At 37.8% G+C, this 19,292-nt stretch overlaps 3 protein-coding genes across 5 annotated transcripts in view; 1 reads left to right on the top strand and 2 right to left on the bottom strand.

The window, feature by feature from the left end:
• The first annotated feature begins 59 nt into the window (after positions 1–59).
• On the top strand, positions 60–8,883 carry edem1 (ER degradation enhancing alpha-mannosidase like protein 1). 2 transcript variants are annotated; one of them, XM_005796919.3, is made up of 12 exons: positions 60–679; positions 2,189–2,261; positions 2,675–2,778; positions 3,502–3,673; positions 3,765–3,948; positions 4,083–4,257; positions 4,833–4,953; positions 5,039–5,209; positions 5,295–5,368; positions 5,473–5,569; positions 6,032–6,217; positions 6,544–8,883. In XM_005796919.3, exons 1-12 carry the CDS (start codon positions 210–212, stop codon positions 6,631–6,633), a joined length of 1,917 nt encoding a protein of 638 aa, XP_005796976.1. In that variant the 5' UTR covers positions 60–209; the 3' UTR covers positions 6,634–8,883. The 2 variants fall into 2 exon arrangements, with proteins under 2 accessions (XP_005796976.1, XP_023181352.1); XM_023325584.1 differs by lacking the exon at positions 6,544–8,883 and having other exon boundaries at positions 6,090–6,198.
• Positions 8,884–10,433: 1,550 nt separating this feature from the next.
• On the bottom strand, positions 10,434–14,172 carry LOC102219206 (guanine nucleotide-binding protein G(t) subunit alpha-1). The gene is made up of 9 exons (XM_005796918.2): positions 13,908–14,172; positions 12,841–12,883; positions 12,618–12,759; positions 12,373–12,530; positions 12,167–12,295; positions 11,956–12,085; positions 11,719–11,872; positions 11,281–11,495; positions 10,434–11,200 (listed from the first exon to the last, which is right to left on the bottom strand). The coding sequence occupies exons 1-8, from the start codon at positions 14,011–14,013 to the stop codon at positions 11,305–11,307; spliced, it is 1,053 nt and encodes a 350-aa protein (XP_005796975.1). The 5' UTR covers positions 14,014–14,172; the 3' UTR covers positions 10,434–11,200; positions 11,281–11,304.
• A 1,513-nt stretch (positions 14,173–15,685) lies between these two features.
• LOC102221546 (semaphorin-3F-like) overlaps positions 15,686–19,292 on the bottom strand; it is a 60,952-nt gene continuing 57,345 nt past the window's right edge. For both annotated transcript variants that reach the window (XM_023325246.1, XM_005797012.3), the window contains one exon: positions 15,686–19,261. In XM_023325246.1, coding sequence (XP_023181014.1) covers positions 18,833–19,261 — 429 coding nt within the window. In that variant the 3' untranslated portion in view covers positions 15,686–18,832. The remainder of the gene's footprint in view (positions 19,262–19,292) is intronic.

A 19,292-nucleotide genomic window follows, 5' to 3' on the forward strand; every position in this document is an offset into this window, starting at 1 on the left:
AATGAATAATGACGAGAACGATTAGCCAATCGCATCACCGGATTTGGGATGGGCTGGTTTGTTGACAGGAAGTGTGTGAGGAGGAATCCCCACCGAACGAGCCTCCGTGCCTGTAGTTTAGACTGACAAACAGCGGTTTTCGTGTTCAGATATACCTCGGAGGTAATGAGGACTTGGATTATGTACTTTAAGACCGACCTGGGGCAAAGATGCAATGGAGGTCAATAGTAGTGGGTCTGGTGGTCCTGAGACTCTCTGTAAGCTGGGTTCTGTGGCTAGCTTTCGGGCTGGGACCTGAGATTAGCTCCGGGTTCAACTTCCACCTCGGTTTTAATTTGCACAAATTGGACTTGCTGTTCCGCGAGGAAAAGGAAGCCGACCCGAGCGCTGGCTGTTGGTCCCAAAGAGTCCAGGGTCACAGGTATGACGAGACCGCGACCACCTGCGCAGAGATCCGGGAGGATTCCACCAGGAGGTCCTACCTGAACCTCTTCGATGGCAACAAGGATGAGTACGTCCGGAGGTACAGATCCTTTCCCGACACGCTGAGGGTGAAAATGAAAGACATGGCCAAAGAAATGTTCTACTTTGGATACGAGAACTACATGAAATATGCCTTTCCAGAGGACGAGCTGAATCCCATTGATTGTGAGGGGAGAGGTCCAGACGTGATGAACCCGTGAGTCACTCTCTGAACTGGCCAGTCCTGTTATTTTAAATAAGCTGAGATTTCAATTTGTAGATTGTAAGCAAATCAGCTTAAAGTGCAGCAAATCAGCTGGCCCAGACAACAAGAAGGTCATGGTTCACACATAACATTCATTGACCGATCCAGTGTTTCCCAACTCGGGCAGTGTGAGTACACTGACCTGCATGTCTAACATATTTCATACCTGACTCAAAGCCATAAATTACCTCAGCAGCTTGTGATCACTTTATGTTGAAGCTTACAAATTTAAATCAGGTAGGTTAAGGCAGAAAAACCTGTTGGACATGTAGATCAGAGGGATGAATGGATCAGGACTGGGAGACACTGAAAACGTCTTAATCCAAAGCTCAACAGAACACAGGGCGGCTTTTAAATATATATTGTCTATATTCTATTTATACACACAGCAAAATATATATACATTTGATCCTATATTATCAGAATCCTAGCTACAGCAAGTTTGTTAATTTTGTCCACCCAGCACCCTCCATATGGCACCCTAGAAAAACACTTTCAGATGAAATATTTTAAACTTAATTACGTTTTTGTTAATTCTTTTTTAACAGCCTAAGTAGACAATATGGTGGATCTGGTTTCCTAACAGTTTCGAACCAGATTTGCCCTACAAATGCAGACAAGCAGAATGAAACTTCTCTTGTTGAACAATTGAATATATTGAATTAAAAGGCAAAACAGACAGTAAAACAGGCTGCCAGAGATTCAGGCAATAAAGTGGACAGGCTGTAGTAATTCTGAAAGCAAAAAAAAGACCATCATGCATATCAAATATGAAATGAAGGAACATTTTTTCTTTCTGAAACTGTTATTTGAGACAAACTGACACGTAGGCGTTCCTAAAACAACAATATAATTGAGTTTCACAGATTTCTATTTTCAGACAAATGTAATTTTAAGCTGATTGATTGTTGTATGAACAGTGTTTTTATTTAAAATGAAGCTCACATTAATTGTAGTTATTTTTAAATACTAGAAAATAAATTAAAAAATAAGTTATATTTGTTTAATTTGAGAATAGATTCCTTTACTATCATTTAACTTCTATGAAAAGTATGGACTGTGTAGTACAAAGTTAAAATAATCTACTAAATAAATCCATACATATACGTTTTTAATTAACAGTTTTACCAAAAACTTCTCAATGTTATTTTTAACCAAATGTAAGTCAGATTACATTAGAGAATGACATTAGAATGAAAGCAATATCACTATAGTCAAGTTGCAGCTGAAATGAAGATAAAAATACTAATCCGTTTTAATAGCAAGATCCTTTGGTTTCCAAATCAGCTGCGTGTTTTCCAAGATTAAGCAAACTGTAACTTTGGAGACCTGATAAGACTGATTAGATGTCTTCCACTAACATTAGATTATGTGTAACCATCAAAACTGCTCAGCAAAAAGTACTTTCTGTTCTGTGGTGTCGTAAGAATGCTTTCCCACTTTTACCTGTTTTTGTTCTAGGTCGAACATCAATATCAACGACGTCTTGGGGAACTATTCACTCACACTCATTGACACCTTAGACACCCTGCTGGTAAGTTAGCTTCCACTTGGTTTTTGTATTATTGCAGAAAATCTCCTTGAGGAGATGGTAGAGGTTTTGATCTTATGCATCAGAAAAAAATATATATGGAAATACAAAACTAAGATATAAATCAGAACTCTTTCTGGTCTTTTTGCTTAGAAAATGATCTTTTTACACACATTGCTAGTCACAAGTGGTATGTTCTGTGCCATGATGGTTAACACTTCCTGAATAAGTTGTGGGTTGTCTACTGCTCTCAAAATGACCAGTTTTTGAATTAGTTATGTGTTAGTATGTCAGCCTAAAGGTTGGCAATTGAGGGCTTTCCTTTCACCCAGCTGCAGCAGCATTCACAATTTTAAACAAACCAGAAAGATAACGCAGAATACGCTGTGGTTAAACTGGGTATCTTGTTTCACCAGGTGCTTGGCAATGTGACAGAGTTCCAGAGAGCCGTCAAACTGGTTATAGATACCGTGTCTTTTGACAAGAACTCAACTGTGCAAGTCTTCGAGGCTAACATCAGGTACAAACGTTACCTTAGATATGTCCAAAAACTCTCCAGCTTGTGCTCAATTTTAAAGTTTTCCTCTTATTGAAGTTTAGAATAGCAAATATTACGTTTTCAGATGAAGGTGCTCGCTAATGCATGTTATAGAGCAATTATCTCAAATTATCACACATAGCATCTTACGAGCTGATTGGGTCATTCTTTTCTGTTATGCTCAACATGTTTTGTCCAATTTTCAATTATAAAGCTTTGACTAATTTTACTCAGTTCCAATTTCTCTTCAAGAACTATGTTATATCGTTACAAGGACAGTGTTAAATATTTTCTTTTGAGCTTGGTAGGAGTAGTAGTTAATTATCTACATTAGAAGTAGAGTAGGAATGTCATAAATAAGGGCCCGAATAGTGGCTGCAAGCTGGGGTTTTACTCTCATTTTCAAACAAAAACACAAAATGACTGTAAATTTAACACATTATAGCAAAAACAGCAATACAATCACATTCATTCTGCAAATATTAATTACATTTATCTTTATGGGTATATACAGTATATATATTAATACTGGTCAGGGCTGATCAATCAGTATGATGCTGGTCAGCAATCAATTTCTTCGAGCATCTGCAATGATATAAAGCTGCACATTTACTGAAAAGAAAATGCTGCAGCTGTACTTCTTTGTAAGACTGATACAATTTTGCAGTTAAAGGCGTCTCTTAGTTCTTTATTTAATCTTTGAAGGATCCTTGGAAGCCTTATCTCAGCACACATTCTGCTGACTGACTCCAAGCACCCATTCGGAGAGGTGGGCTTCAAAGATTATGATAATGAGCTTCTGCATCTGGCTCACGACCTGGCTGTGCGCTTGCTGCCTGCTTTTGAGAACACCAGCACGGGCATTCCTTACCCCAGGGTGAGAGAGATCATTCTTTGATTACAAAGTAAGCCATTCCTCTTCTGTGTGCGAGGTCAGGGCTGATTGTTTGTCTGTGTCCTTCATGCAGGTGAACCTGAAGACGGGAGTCCCTCAGGACAGCATCAATGAGACGTGCACCGCAGGAGCCGGGTCCCTGCTGGTGGAGTTTGGCATTCTGAGTCGCCTGATTGGGGATTCAACGTTTGAATGGGTGGCGAGGCGAGCCGTCAGAGCTCTGTGGAATCTGAGAAGCAACGAAACTGGTCTGTTGGGTAAGTACAGCTTCCTTTTGGGGTGGAGGAGTTTTAATTTCACTTTGGCTATTGATTTTCTTTTCTTTTCAGTACTTGGTTCTCGCCTGTCATTGTCAAAGGTGCAAACATCCCTCTTTGGTTTATTTTTGCAGGAAATGTCATTAATATCCAAACAGGCCAGTGGGTTGGCAAGCAGAGTGGGCTTGGAGCTGGAATGGACTCTTTTTATGAGTATTTGCTTAAATCCTACATCCTATTTGGTGAGAAAGAGGATTACCAGATGTTTAAAGCTGCTTATGAAAGCATTCAGAACCACCTGAGAAGAGGGTGAGTCCCAAACAGAAAAAAATTGAGAGATTGATTCTGTTCATTTGTCAGTTTTCTGCATTATTGAGAGTCTCGTTTGGTTGCAGCTGAAATGTGAAAATATCACAGCATCAGGATCTGTGTCTGTCTGGGAATGACCATAAAGAGGAATTAAAACTGAGAAATGTTTACAGCATACATATACATATTGTATATGTTTTATATACATTACTTTGTTGAAGTATTAAAACTTTTTGAAATTTTCTACATTGTGTCAAGTTGCAACTCTAAAGTTTTGAGTTTATTATTTAATAATTTTATCTGCATTTCTTCCAGCAACTTTCCCATTGCTGCTGGAAGAAATGCACCCACAAAAACAGGTTAAAAAAAATAAAACCATCAATAAATTTCCTTCTACTTTACAGCTATGCTCTGCTTCTTGTTGGTAATGTTGGTTTTAATGTGAGAAAATATGAAAAAAGTCATTGTACTCTAGAAAGTCACTGTGTGTTTATGTTTTTTGTTTTTTTAATGTGGAGAGGAATGTTGTATAACTGAATTCTGTGAAACCTTTTCCCTTTGTTGTTCTCCTTCAGGCGCGAGTCTTGCAATGAAGGTGAGGGTGACCCGCCCCTCTATGTTAATGTGAACATGTTTAGTGGTGAGATTATGAACACGTGGATCGACTCCCTTCAGGCCTTCTTTCCTGGGCTGCAGGTGTTTTTTTTTTACTTTTCTCTGACATAAATATAATACATTTTTTGTTCCAATAAACTAAAATAAGGATTTATGTAACTCATAGGTGCTGAACGGGGATATTGATGATGCCATTTGCCTGCATGCCTTCTACTATGCCATCTGGAAGCGCTTCGGGGCGCTGCCAGAGAGATACAACTGGCAGCTCAAAGCTCCCGATGTGTTATTTTACCCTTTAAGACCAGAGCTGGTGGAGTCCACCTACCTGCTGTACCAGGTAATAACTCGGTGACATCAATGGTTGTTTGTGGGAGATTGCTTTTTATCAATCGAGAGTAATTTTCCTTACTTTCTTCTCTCAGGCAACAAAAAATCCTTTCTATCTGCACGTTGGAATGGATATTCTTCAGAGCCTTGAGAAAAATGCCAAAGTCAGGTACGGATTTATGTTGTTGTTACTGATTTTGGACATATATACATATAAAAATATATGTATTTGCCTACTTTACACTTCACTGCTGTGTGTTACTGTCACTGCAGATGCGGATATGCCACACTCCACCATGTTGTGGATAAATCCAAAGAGGATCGCATGGAGAGCTTTTTTCTCAGTGAAACCTGCAAATACCTTTATCTTGTAAGTTTTCAATCTGAGGCATTACTTTCAGATATGCAGGAACAAACATTTATTTTATTTTACTTTATTGTTTCCTAAGGCGTAAGTGCACTTTAAAGACAAAAGTGTAGGATTTGGTGACCTCTTGTGCTCAAATGGAAGACTTGCAACTTTTGAATTACATTTTAAAGTTTGATGAAAAGCAAACTTCATGTGTTAACACACATAAAGCTCTACACATCCTACTATATCAGGATGGCCTTATAACATCAGAGCTCTGTTGTAGAGAACCACTGTAAAAAATTATTTATATATATATATATATAAATATATATATATATTTAAGAAATACTCTATATCTGATTACCTTCCACATGTTAAGAGGGTATTTGCTTTTACTATTGTGAATAGTGTATACCACTATTTTGAATATATGAATTGATTTGTTGGGGGAATTTTATTGTCTTTTCCTCTGCATTTCAGCTATTTGACGAGGACAACCCACTGCACAAATCCGATAACAAATATATCTTCACTACAGAAGGTCATGTTGTGCCTATAGACAAGCGCTTCAGGGAGAAGCAGTGGAACGACTTGTCTCCATGCGAAGAAGGAGCGCTGGCAGAAACAGAAACAAGCAACCAGCCGCCTCCGAGCAACATCAGCAACGTAAGATCATCATCCTTGATTAATTTCATTTTGTCAATGAGTTTGACCAGAAAAACATTTAGCCTCAGAGTTCATTCTCAGTTCTGAAAACATAAAACTTGGCTGGAGTGTTTTTCAGGCGTGGATCAGTATAGAAAAAGAAAATTAAGTATGTAGAATATTTGTATTTCCAGATGTTAGTTCTCATTTCCTTTTCCTTCATCCATCCATCAGTCCATTCATCCATTATCTATAAATTAAAGTGATTTTTTTTTAGCTATGAATTGTTGACATAAAACATTGTGAAGGAACTCTGTATTTATTTTCTTTCTTTCGTATCTCTGCAGTGTAACAGGATACCAGAGGAGCGTCGATATGCTCTGCCATTAAAGAGTGTCTACATGAGGCAGATTGATCATATGGTGGGAGTGTTTTGACAAAAAAGGACAGATTTGGGGACACTTTTTTGACATATATACATGTCAAAACATGTATATATGGAGAGGAGGAGTTCCTCAGTTCAGAGTCTTTGTACCATCTATTTCTCAGACCTGGATCTAGACAGGAAATGGACAGTAATGAATAATGAGAGGACAAGACTGTATTAAAGTAAAAGGTTTTTGGTTTTAGAGAATGATTCCAACAAAGGTGACAAGTCCAAGGTCAGGAAAATTAGTTTTGATTGTTAGATTTTGTCTGAACTGAAGTTAAAAGCGTTTTAGACAAACTGAGATATCTGGTCAAGTACTTGTGGTTAAACTTTGCACATATGTGTTTTGATTGAAACTTCAGCAGAGCTGAGAGTCTTGACAAAAAAGCATCTGATAATAAGATCAGTGCCATTAACCTCGCATTAATTCAGTGAATAGCCTATAAACAAATGTTGACCTTTGAGCAAGCCGCTCTCTAAACCTGAGAATTAGTGCCTCTTTTTTAAGTTGATATACTTGATTAGATCAGTGCTATTATGTAAGGGCTATGAGATGAAATTATTAAAAGAGCTGCTTTTCACTCCAGATATTTTTTAATCAAACAGCATTACTGCAATACTCTGGTTTTATTTCTCCCAAGTAAAAAAATCCCAAAACTAGAGATCCACCAATCAGAGTCTCATGGGAGACTAATATAGATTTTTAGCCAATTCTGATTTCTCTTTAAGATTTTAAAATATATAGGAACAATGGTCTTTTTTTTCTAACTTTGTGCTACGTGAAATCACAAACTATTTATTTTCACAGCAAAGGGAATATGACTGTGTTGTATGAGAGGGCAATCTCTGTGTTCCCTTAGAGAACATAGATTCGTATCTTAATTGTTATATTTCCAGAAAGGCTGCACACATTACTAAATGTAGCTTGTTTCATTACATGTTTGAAAGCTAAAGGGGACAAACAGAGCAACTTTGCTGTATTCTGGTCAAGCTTCCTGCTCTTCCCCACAGCCTGAATGAACAGCAGTCATGTCTCAATAAGTCATGAAAAATACTTTTATTTGAAATGGCTCTTTACACCTTTTATACTTCCTCTGACTTCAGTTTTGACCATCCGCTGGTAATAGTTAAACTTCTTCAATCAGTAATTGCATGCACACACTGGGAGAGCTCAGAAACAGATCTGGGTTTTTGACTGGTCACAGGTCAGTTCTCTGAAATCTTCTTAATTCGCTTGCCAATCAAGTTCTTGGTGCATCTCTACTAAAATGCTAATGTATATCTGGGCAGAGACAGAAAGTCTGGGGAGTAAACTGCATTTTTGCCTTTGACTCATGTTTGACAATACTGAGAAAATACAATATTGAGATAATCAAGTGTTTATCTTTCAAGCTTTTAAACACTCTATGTCTTAGAAAGGGCAAGTAGAGCCTTTATGCCCTCATGAGAAGGAGGTTCAGGGCTGACTGTTTAAGTGCCTTCTATTTGTCTTAGCATTTGTGGATGCTATGTGGTGTATATTAGACGTGGATGACATTTTTGAACATATTTTATTGTCACTTTTGATATTGCACAAATGTTTCATTCCATGTTTATCTGCGGTTCTTTTAACCATCACAAGCCATAAAATGTTTTTTAAATGCTAAGTTTGTATTGGTGACAATTCTGCTGCATTGTTTATGATTTGTACTTGTACAGAAGAGACTGAAGCTGTTTCTTTTCGTGCACTTCATACCTGTCATGTGGTTAAAAACTCAGGGTTTATAAGAAATGCAAAAATCAGTGAATGCTTTTGTAAGAAATAAAATTGTAATGTTGCCTACTATTTTCCATTTTATTATTGTTTCCAACATTAAATGTTGTTCACAATACTGAGGTACATTTCTATGCAAAATTACTCAATATAATTTACAAAAGTATTAAATATTAGATACATTGAAATCATCTTTCTGTTGATGTGTAATTCTGTGCGGTATTTGTTTAGGTCTGCTTTCCTTTAGTTTGGTCTTTTGTCTGCATTTGTGACAAATACCCAGGTCACGACTCACATATTCGGATGTAGCTGTGGCTGTGGTTACACCTAACTCCACTTTCTCTCACAGATTAAAGTAGAAACTTTTCCATAGATATCTGTGTTCTAACGCTTTCCTTCAGGATGTGATGCAATCACGTATAGTTCTCAGAAGTGGTCAAAGATCATCAGTGTACTCATGACCCAGAGCGAAATTGCGTGAAATGGCAAGTGACTGAGGGTCATTGCGCATAACAGAAACCCTGTAAATTCTAGACACTAATAGGTACCATAGAATTGCACAAAAATCCATGAGGGACGGCGGAGTCCCAGCTTGAAATTCCGTGAAAGAGGTGTACGGAGCCTCGTGCCGTAAGCGCGTTGAAAGGCTGTTTACATCGTTTTAAACGGCGTGATTGTGAACGTGAGTGGGAATAAAAATACTATTAGGTATTTTGTTCCATAACGCAGTAGGAGTGAAACCGGTAAACCTTTTATGGATGCAAAAGCAAGAACCCCCCACTTGATGACATTGTGTTTCTGTGTTTGATATGATGTAAAGCATTTTGAAATGCCTTGCTGCTGAAATGTGCTATATAAATAAAATTTGATTTGATTTGATCAGAACAAGGCAATGAAGGGTGACTTTGACACATTGGGAAAACAGATGCACCTCCCATTCTGGTGAATTTTGTGTGGGAGGCAAATGCAGATGCAGTGACTTGCAAAATTATTCATACACCTTTTTTTATCACATTTTATATCATAACCACAAGCTTTAATGTATTTTAGAGTCCAACTCAGAGATGAACATAGTAAAATTTAATGAACTGTTTTGTTTTTAAAATGTTTTTCAAATAGAAATCAGAAAAATAAAGCATGCAGTTGTAATTTTTTTTAGAAGCACCTTTTTTTCAGTTACAACTTTGTTTTGATTTTGCTTCAAAGAAAGGCAAATTTACTTGTATAGCACATTTCAACATCAAGGCAACTCAAGGTGCTTGCAAACTCATAAACTGAAACAAAGTCTAGAATGTTCCAGTTATGAATCAAATGTAACTCTAAACAAATGAAGTCTGTGTTTCACCAGTACTTGCAGTTTTATGGCAGTTTGTTCCAGATTAATAGAGCACAAATTTGAATGCTGCTTCTCTGTGTTTGGTTCTGAGTGTGGGATGCAGAGTAGATTTGAACAAGAAGACCTGAGGGGACCAGAAAGGTGATATAATAATATACCGTATTTTGGTGCTAAGCCATTCATGGATTTATAAAGTCAATTCTCTAGCTACAGAAATGGGGTGACGTGTTCTATTTTCCTGGTTTTAGTAAGAACAAAGGCAGCAGCGTTCTGAATCAGCTGCAACTGTCTGACTTGTACAGACATTGTTGCATTAATCAATCTGACTAAAAATAAATGTATAGATACATTTTTGCTGAGACATTAGCAATTTTATGCTGAAAACGTTCACTTTTTTCACATCTAGAGACTAAAATTTGTATCTGTGCTTTGCAAAAGAACAAAGAGTCAATGGAAAACATATAATTGTGCCAATTTTAAGTTCAATTTAAGTCTGAGATTTGACTTGGCCACATTTATACATAAATATGTACTGTTCTAAGCTATTACATTTTAGCACTTGGAATTTTTCTCTCAGACATTTGTCAATCCAAGACAAAAAAGATATAATAACAGCTTATATAAATCTAAATCAGTCAGTCATAAAAGGGATTTCCAGGAACCTGAGGTGACTAAAAACAAGACATTTATTCTGGAAAAAATGACACACTACTGAGTTTTCTACAGAAGCTTTAATAAATTTAAACAAATGTGTACATTTTTATATTTCTCTGAATTTCAATACAGATAAGTTGACTCAAAGGCTTTTTGACAGGGAGATTCAAATTGGGGTTAAATTAATCTCTAGTTTAACAGTTTATAGATTAACAGTATTACAACACACCATTAGAAATCTGATTAATTATGTACAATGGCCCTTTTTCAACTACTGCCATAAAACCAAAAGAAAAAATCTAATGCTTCTCTCAGAAGTTCAATTTATAATCTTCTGGTGTTACAAATTGTGCTGTTTTGTGTCGTTAGAAAAAGCCTTTTCTAATGACAATTCATCTTAAAGTCTAACTGATGCTGAAGTGCAGATGCAGGTGGTGAGGCCATCTTGTTAGCTCTTTAATTTTATGCTGTCTGATTACTTGAGCTTAGAGACACTGCGTCTATTCATGAGTACATCTGAAAAGAAATCAGTTTATGCAGACAAAAGCTACAGATTGCATTTCTCTCCAAAGATGAGCTAATGAGAATAGTTTGACAAAAAATTCAACTCATCTTAAAATCTGCACGGGATTATTCTCATGTCTCAGTTACAAGGAGTCTTTGGTCGAAGCTACAAGTTTAGTTTTTAATACAGCAAATTAAATTAAATGTTATTTTTGTTTTTGCATTCACTGGTTTGAGGATGGATTTTTGATAGGACTGTCTCCATCTTCATTCCCCTGTTAGAATTGAGGAGGAATCTGAGGAATGTGACAGGGCTAAGACACTACCCTGTCAAATAACAGAAACACATGTCAGAAAGGAGAACAGTTACTCTTGGTTAGATTTGCATGATTTTTAACTTTGCTCACCTTCATTTAATTTGCTCTTGGCTCTTAGAAGAGACCGCAGTCTTTCAGGTTTTCTTTGATGATGATGTCGGTTACAGCGTCAAACACAAACTTGACATTTTCTGTGTCTGTGGCGCAGGTCATGTGCGAGTAGATTTCTTTTATATCTCGGCGCAAATTCAGGTCCAGGAACTGGATTTTGATGTAGTTGCCAGCATCCTCATAAGTGTTGGGCCCTGGGCAGGACAACAGTGAGATATAAAAGATAAATGAATGGCTGCAAAACAGCAGCAATGAAATGAGGAAGTGTTGTTTTTTCACTTTGACATCCACAAACAAAGTGAAGAGCTAAACTTACTTGTAGCCAGTTTATTCTTCACATAGCTAGATCATGTTTTGCCAATGATACTGTCATTTATACATTGAAAAAAGAGTCTAAGTAGTTTATGAAAATCTCACCATCGTAGTCAGGGAAGCACATGCTGAGATGGGCTTTCTTGATCTTCTCAAGGAACACATCCTTCTTGTTCAGGAAGAGTACAATGGAGGTGGTGGCGAAGTAGCGGTGGTTGCAGATACTGTTGAACAAGTGCAGACTCTCGTGCATTCGGTTCTGAAAGTAAAAAACCTTTTAAGTGACCCAGATTTTTACTTCTTACCATAAATTATGAGATGTATTGGTCAACTCTGTCATACCACTTCATCATCCTCCACCAACACCATGTCATAGGCGCTCAGAGCAGCAATGAAGATGATACAGGTGACACCTTCGAAACAATGAATCCACTTCTTTCTCTCTGACCTCTGGCCACCCACATCAAACATTCTGGATCGAAAAAGACGATTTGCTGTGTGATCACCCGATCAATCCTAATTCCTACTAATGAGCAACAATTCGTAGACTCACCTGAAGTTAAGATCTTTGAAGGAGAATTGAGTCTCAATGATACCAGTGGTTTTCACTCTTGATCGCAGCACATCCTGCTCAGTGGGCACATAGCCTGGTTGGACCAGTCGCTCCAGGTCATTGAGGTAGCTGTGTGAAAATTAAACTCTGTCAGTGGACTTATTTTTATGATTACATGAGCAGTGTTTAATTTTGTTGTTGCTTACTATCCAGCTGAGTCATTGAGTTGATACTCTGAAGCCCTGTCGAAGCAGACCTGGATGCCAGAATCCTTCCACAGACGCAGAATGATGTCTGACAATTCTTTGGGCATGGTTCCTTCCTCAATGGTATCTGCAAGATGCATCAGTTTCCTGGCATCATCCTGCAGGAAGGACCCAGGTGGACAGTCACATCAATAAATTTAACTTAGAATATTTGACCTAAAATTTATATAGACTTGTGTTGTCACCTGTTGATCGGGGTGGCCGTAGTTAATGTTGAGTGTGTTCATTGCCTTCACGATTGCCATGATGGACTGCAGGGTGTTGCTGTAGATGATGACGATGAACTCCAAGCATTCTTCAAGTGAATAACCATCTTTGTGGATAATTCTGTGGAGAAAGTGTAGCATTACTATTGAATATAGCTTTGGATAGAAAGGAATAAATGCTGCTTAGATACAAAGTTCTTACTTCATCTGTTTGACAATGGTGCTCTTGCCTGATTCTCCAGCCCCTATGAAAGAGAAGAAATCATTTTAGAAGATGTCTTCGCCTATTTTATCAGAATATCCCAACATTTTCTTTGATTTGAAGACACCTTACATGGAGATCCATTCCCAAAAACTGGACGTTGATGAAGCTACCAGCGTGCTTATCAGAACGATGTTTTTATTTATGTTTGCAAGGTGTTGGAATAACATTTGTTATCTCAGGTGAACTATATCCTCCAATAGAGGATCCCAACAAGTGAGGCATAATGCTTCTTACTTCAGCCCTAATCTTTTTACTTGACCCTGACCTGTATCAAGATAAAGAGAGGATGAAGCAGTGCATGAAACAATGTCTGAAACAGGTTTATTATGTGTATACTAAGTATTTTCAGATGGTGCAATCTTTCAACTGTCAACAAATATTACATCTCTGAATTATTTCATGCAGCACAACTACATTTGACTGTATGTAATTTCTGTATTTTATTAGCTTACAGAATAAACTCTAACTCTGACATCAACAGATGCTTCCTTTCTCTCGTTTAGTTGAAATTCATAAGATGTAAAATGAAGGTGCTATAATTCTGTTTTGGTTTGTTGATTCAGGGTCAGTGTCCTTCAGTGTTAAGCCCTTTGTGCGGAAGAACCTGTTGTGTCAGGATTAACAGGGATTGCCTTGCATGATTATTTGAGTGTCTCAGCAATTCAGTGACACAGTTTATTAAGCTCTTAGTTTCATGCACACAGACTTTCAAGAATAGAAAAAAATTAGTCCTGGAAATTAATTAGGTGTGTTATTTGCAACAATGCATAAACCGACATAATTTGCTTTTATGATTGTTAAACAGGAACTAAAATTGTTTGTGAAAGTCAAGGCAGCAATTGTTTTAGGGAAAGGTTTTAACCAAAACCTTTCCCTAAAAGCTGTTTACAACTCAACTAAAACAGCACACTAAAACCATCTAAGGTGTGGGAATGGCTCTGACCAGATGATGATGTATTGAAACCATTGCTTCTAAATCACTCATCCAACAGGTGTGTCTGTACCTAGCAGCAGCAGCTTGACGGTCCTTGCATCCTTGTCTGCATCCTCCTTCAGCCTCTTCTCCAGCTCCCTGGAGTGTTTGTCCTCGGCGCTAGCTCCGGCCCCCATCCTACTTTTCCCGGCTTGGGCCCCTCTGTTTCAAAAGCCAAGTGTCAGAAAAAATGGAAGCAGGTCCCAGTTGGCTGCTCGCCTGCTACTGTCTGACCGGTGCCTTCAAGCACGCAGATGATGCGCCAACTGCCGGCAGCTGGGGATTGTTTGAGTATTTTTTCCCATCACAGGGAAGGATTTTGGGCTCCCTCAGCCCACCTGACCAGTGGTGGCCAATGGAGGACAAGGACAAGACAGCTACAGGGCAGAGGTGTGAAGGGAAGCAGACATACATCACTGTAGAAGTGCTCTAACCTTTAGGGTACTTTGCTGTGCTCAGCGGAAGATGAACATCGGCTCAAGTGCTTATCTCATTCTCTTCTTAGGATCCTTCAAAAGAGAAGCCTGTAAAACTAAAAGAGCTTGGTTCATGTCTTGTTACCAAAACTAAGTTTAGTCTCTGGTGTGACCAAAACAAAAATTAAATCTGGTGGAAAACTCACTGTGCTTTTATTTTTGCAAGAGGGATGATAATGTGATGATACTGTTAGAACCAACACAAAATCAGGAAATACATGTCAAAACCATCAACCTGTAGTCCAAATACAGAGAGATATGCACACACAAATGCAAAGATGGGTCCAAACATTCCTTATTGGATCCAACAGCCTGAAGGGTGAGTTCTGAAGTGTTTAAAGAGCTTTGCAGTTTCACCAGACAGATCTCATTGACCTAAATCTGAAGCTGGTTAAGGATCCTAATCTACTCACACTTTCAAGTCTGTGTGCACGAAGATACAGTATGAGTGCACATTTGTGACCACAGCATCATATTTAATTACACACTCAGGAACTGAAAAGTAGTGTTATTATTTTGTTAACTCTACTGTAGAGCCTGGATCAGAAGACATACACAGGATCAAAACATAGAACATCTGTGACTGGGTGTAGATGCAGTTTGATTCTAAATGTATTCGCTTTTCTTTTGAGGTAATTTTCTACTTGTAACCCCGTTTTGCTTGGATACAATCTTGTCCAATGTAAATTTTAAATTCTGACAAAACAGAAAGTGTCATCCTTGCACCAGAGTCTTTGAAAAAGAAACTACTGAGTCAATCCCTTGATCCCTGATGGCATCAAATCGACTCCTGAAGTAAATAACCGCTGTGTTATTTTTAACCAAGGTATGTCATTTAAATCCCATATTAAAAATGGTTGAAGGATTCCTTCTTTCACTTCTAGAATATTGCCAAAATTAGAAATATTCTGTCTAGGACTGACGCTGAAAAAGTACCACCACATGATCCATACATTTGTTCTTGGACTAATAATTATTTGCAATCAGGAAGTCCACAAAGTGCAGTTAAGTAATCATGATTAAATACATATAATTTGATTCATAATAAAGTTGTAATTAGTCTTAATTGATCCTAAATAAATTCTAATATTAAGAAATAAACAGATGTTTCCTGATTCTATTTTAAATGTTCGATAAAAAATCACTCAATATAAACATCATGAATTTATCCTTTAGATTGATGTTATAATTAGTTTGAGTGGCTCATAATGTTAATATAATTGAAAGTATTTTAATTGCTATGCTAATGCAGAAAAAAGTTTACTATGAATATTAAATATCAACTGCTCTAAATCACCATACAGACTAAACAAAGGAGAACACTTGTTATTATAAAATATAGAGCTTTAATTTATTAGTTAGCAACATTGATGAGGAAGAAAAGATAGTAGTTTTTACAAGTCATTACATTACCACAAAGTGTGCTTATTTTACATTACCTCACAGACCAGTTATTCAGAGAAAACAGATTCCCATAGTAGAAATATATGCAAGCCTGTTTTCTTCCTCTACTTCTAATATCTGACAAGGAGAACTCAAAGATGAAATCAGCCTTTCTGATCTTTCAACATTTCCCAAAACAAAAAGGATCTGAACTCCCACAACAATAAAAAGACATCCACATCAACATTTTAGACAAAACACTACATACATACACTGTACATGCCATGCACATTTAAAATTCACTGTCTGAAGACTGTGGTATAATTTTTTCTTCAGGTTTGGCAAGTTATCATGATGTTTACTGTGTAAAGGAGTTCATTTCATTAGTTAGTGTGAAGTCTGTGGCACCAGTAATAAAGGATGGCTCTGTACCAGGACAAATAGAGCGGCGGAACCTCTCGTAACCAGATGATACATAAAGTACAGCACCAGTCATCATAGCACTATAAATCTGCACACTTGTATAGACTGATTACATTAATTTCACCAATATTTACATAAAAATGGAAGGAATGGAAAAAAAAAGAAACTACAGTGCTGTGAAAAAGTATAAAATTTTTCTAATCATTAAGCAATTTTGTTGAGGTTGATAGCACTGTTGCCTTGACGCAAGACAGTCCTGTGTTTACGTCCTGGCCTGGAGTCTTTCTGTTCTCCCTATGCAAGTGGAGGTTTTCTCCAGGTACTCTTAAAGTCCAAAAACATGACTCGTGGGTAAATGGGTTTCTCTAAATTGGCTTTAGGTATAAATGTGCGTATGCATGATTGTTAGTCCTGTGTGTTGCTCTGTAATGGTGTAATGATGACCAGTCCAGGGTGAACCTTACCTTTCACCCAATGACTGATGGGGATATTGCAACAGCAAGCGAGAATAGACAATGGATTTATGGATATTTAATTTGATAAAGAGAAAACAACTATTCAAAACAAGCTGGCTCAGAGTGACAAAATAATAACATTGCTCTATGCACTTTAATAAAGTGTAATGAACATACTTTGCAGAGGTGAGTTCAATATCCCTAGTCACACCCAAACTGTGATTAGTGAAAGTTATGCAGGGACAAAAAATTACAAAAGAACCTGTTTAAATGTTTTGACGTAGGCCAGAGCATTTAAAAATCATCATGCCCTGAGCTAAAGATATTCAAGGACAAACAGTTGTCAATAACTTTGTTTCCTATCAGTTTGGAAAGAGTTATGAAGCCATTCTGAAGTCTTTTGGACTCCAACGAACCAAAGTCAAAGCCACTATCCACACTTGAAGAAAACATGGAAGACTGGCTGACCTAATCAATCAGTCATCCAGGAGGTACCAAAACAACATTTAAATCACTACAAACTTCACTTCAATGCTCAACATTCAATAAAAAGAAACCGACTGTGCCAACATTGCATCCATGGGAGAGTGCCAAGGAAAAACACTACTGACCCTGCCATATGTTCTGAAAACCTGTTACATTTGGAATCAAAGTGAAAAGGAACATTCTACAAACATCAAAACACATTGGTAGCAGTGTAAAGATCTGGGACATGCTCAGAACCTTTTCTGTAATTGATGGAATCAAAGGTTTTACTCTCTAGGAGAAAACCTTTAAAAACTTAAGCTCAAGCACTCGAGTGGTACAACTGAACAATGGTCCAATAGACACCAGCAAGTTCATCTCTCAAAGACTCAAAAATTAGGCAGTTTTTGGGAATATCCTTGTCAAATCTGGATGTAAATCTGACAAAGATGATGTGGCAATGTGGCTGAATTTAAACAAAATGTGCATCCGAATCTTCTCCACACAGATGTAAAAGACTGATTATATTCATCCAGGGCCAGGTGGGTTTAGATAGATTTTTCCTTAATTTTATCTAAAGTAATCCATAAATGAAGTAACCATTTGAAAAGTGTATGTTGTATTTACTCAGTAGATTTGTAACTGATATTAAAAATGGGTTGATGATCAGAAATCTCAAAGTGACAAAATATCACAAAGTGAGCAAATACTTTTTCCACAGCATTGTAGTTTATAGGGCGTTTAATATGTTTAGAAACAAGCTTTTTCTAAGATTTAAAAAAAAAAAATCACCAATCTGGCAACAAAAGGTGCTTTTTCTAATATATATAGATATATTTTTTAATCACAGACTCACATTTAGCTGCCTGCTGGAATAACTCATCTCCACAGAGAGAGAAGAGAAGGCAATGTTCTGTTTTCCACTTCTGTTTCATTAAAAGAACCCTTCCTCCAAAGATAAACAGCTTATAACAAGATGCCGAGAACACAACACCGAGATGTGATGCTTACATACAAACAAAAACACTTGGCAGCAACTAATCATGGAAGAATATGAACGGTGCAGTTTGCAATTGTCACTTTAGGTCCGTCGACCTTCTGTGAAAGAGCTTAAAATTCACGTTCCTGGGATTTTGTGATGTGCTGTTGCAGCTGCAGTTTGTCGGCATTCCTACCACCATCAATGGTGGTTTCTCTGCTTTATTTACAGTAAAATAGTGTCCACCTTTGCAACGGCTGTCCAGGTGAGATTACCTAACAAGTGCCAGGCTTTTTCTGGTGTAATTCTGGATTTAGATACTGCCAGCAGTCAATTGATCCGACATAATTGCAGAGAAATGGGAAGCTTATTCACTCCAGTCCTTGTCTGGACACCATTAAAGTCCAGAGTAATAGTTGCTATTAAAAAAAAATAAAATAAAATAAAAAAAAACACCAAACAAGGATATTCCCAACATAATAACACAATGTCATAAACAATAACACTAATAATTATAATAACAATAATAATAATATAACAATATCTGCACAGATCTATTCACAAAAACATGTTTTCTAGATAGGTATAAAGAATTACTTTGTACAACCTACAATAAATATTGTGTTTGTTCTTCCAACAGTTACATACAAATGATGCTTTCTGTTGCAGGGTCTGTTAAATGGAGTCATTTCCCTTAAATGGAGGGTTGTGAGGAGAAACTAGAAGGTAGACAAATGGTGCTGTTTGAACGCGACAGGCTGAAAACCCAAACTCTTCATGTCTCAGCTGGATTCGTCTGGTCGTCGTGATGCCGGCGGTTGCGAGGCTTCTTCTGCTCCTTCAGCTCCTTCAGGCTTTTAGCTTTGCCGTCCCCAAGGCCGTCGTCCCCGTTCTGCCAGTAGTCCTTGCAGTACTGGTTGATCAGCCCCATCTCGGGCTGGCTGAGGATGGTCAGCAGGTCCTTGTATTGCCCAACGCTCGGGGTCCAGGCGCTGGACTGAATTTGGGGGAGGGTTGGGTTGCCCGTATCCACCAGGACGTTGTTGACTGTGCGGCTGGAGAGGACCACTAGCTGCAGCTTCACCAGGGTGTGCTTGAAGTTCTTCTCAGTGGACGTGCAGTGGTAGATGCCGCTGTCGGAGGACTGCAGCGAGCGAATTAGGAGGCCCTGATCGGTTTTCAGGATGCGACCCTCTGAGCGAATCTGGAGTGCACAAGGAGGGAAGTTTTACAAC

Source organism: Xiphophorus maculatus, chromosome 20 (assembly GCF_002775205.1).
Source record: "Xiphophorus maculatus strain JP 163 A chromosome 20, X_maculatus-5.0-male, whole genome shotgun sequence".
Taxonomy (NCBI): domain Eukaryota; kingdom Metazoa; phylum Chordata; class Actinopteri; order Cyprinodontiformes; family Poeciliidae; genus Xiphophorus; species Xiphophorus maculatus.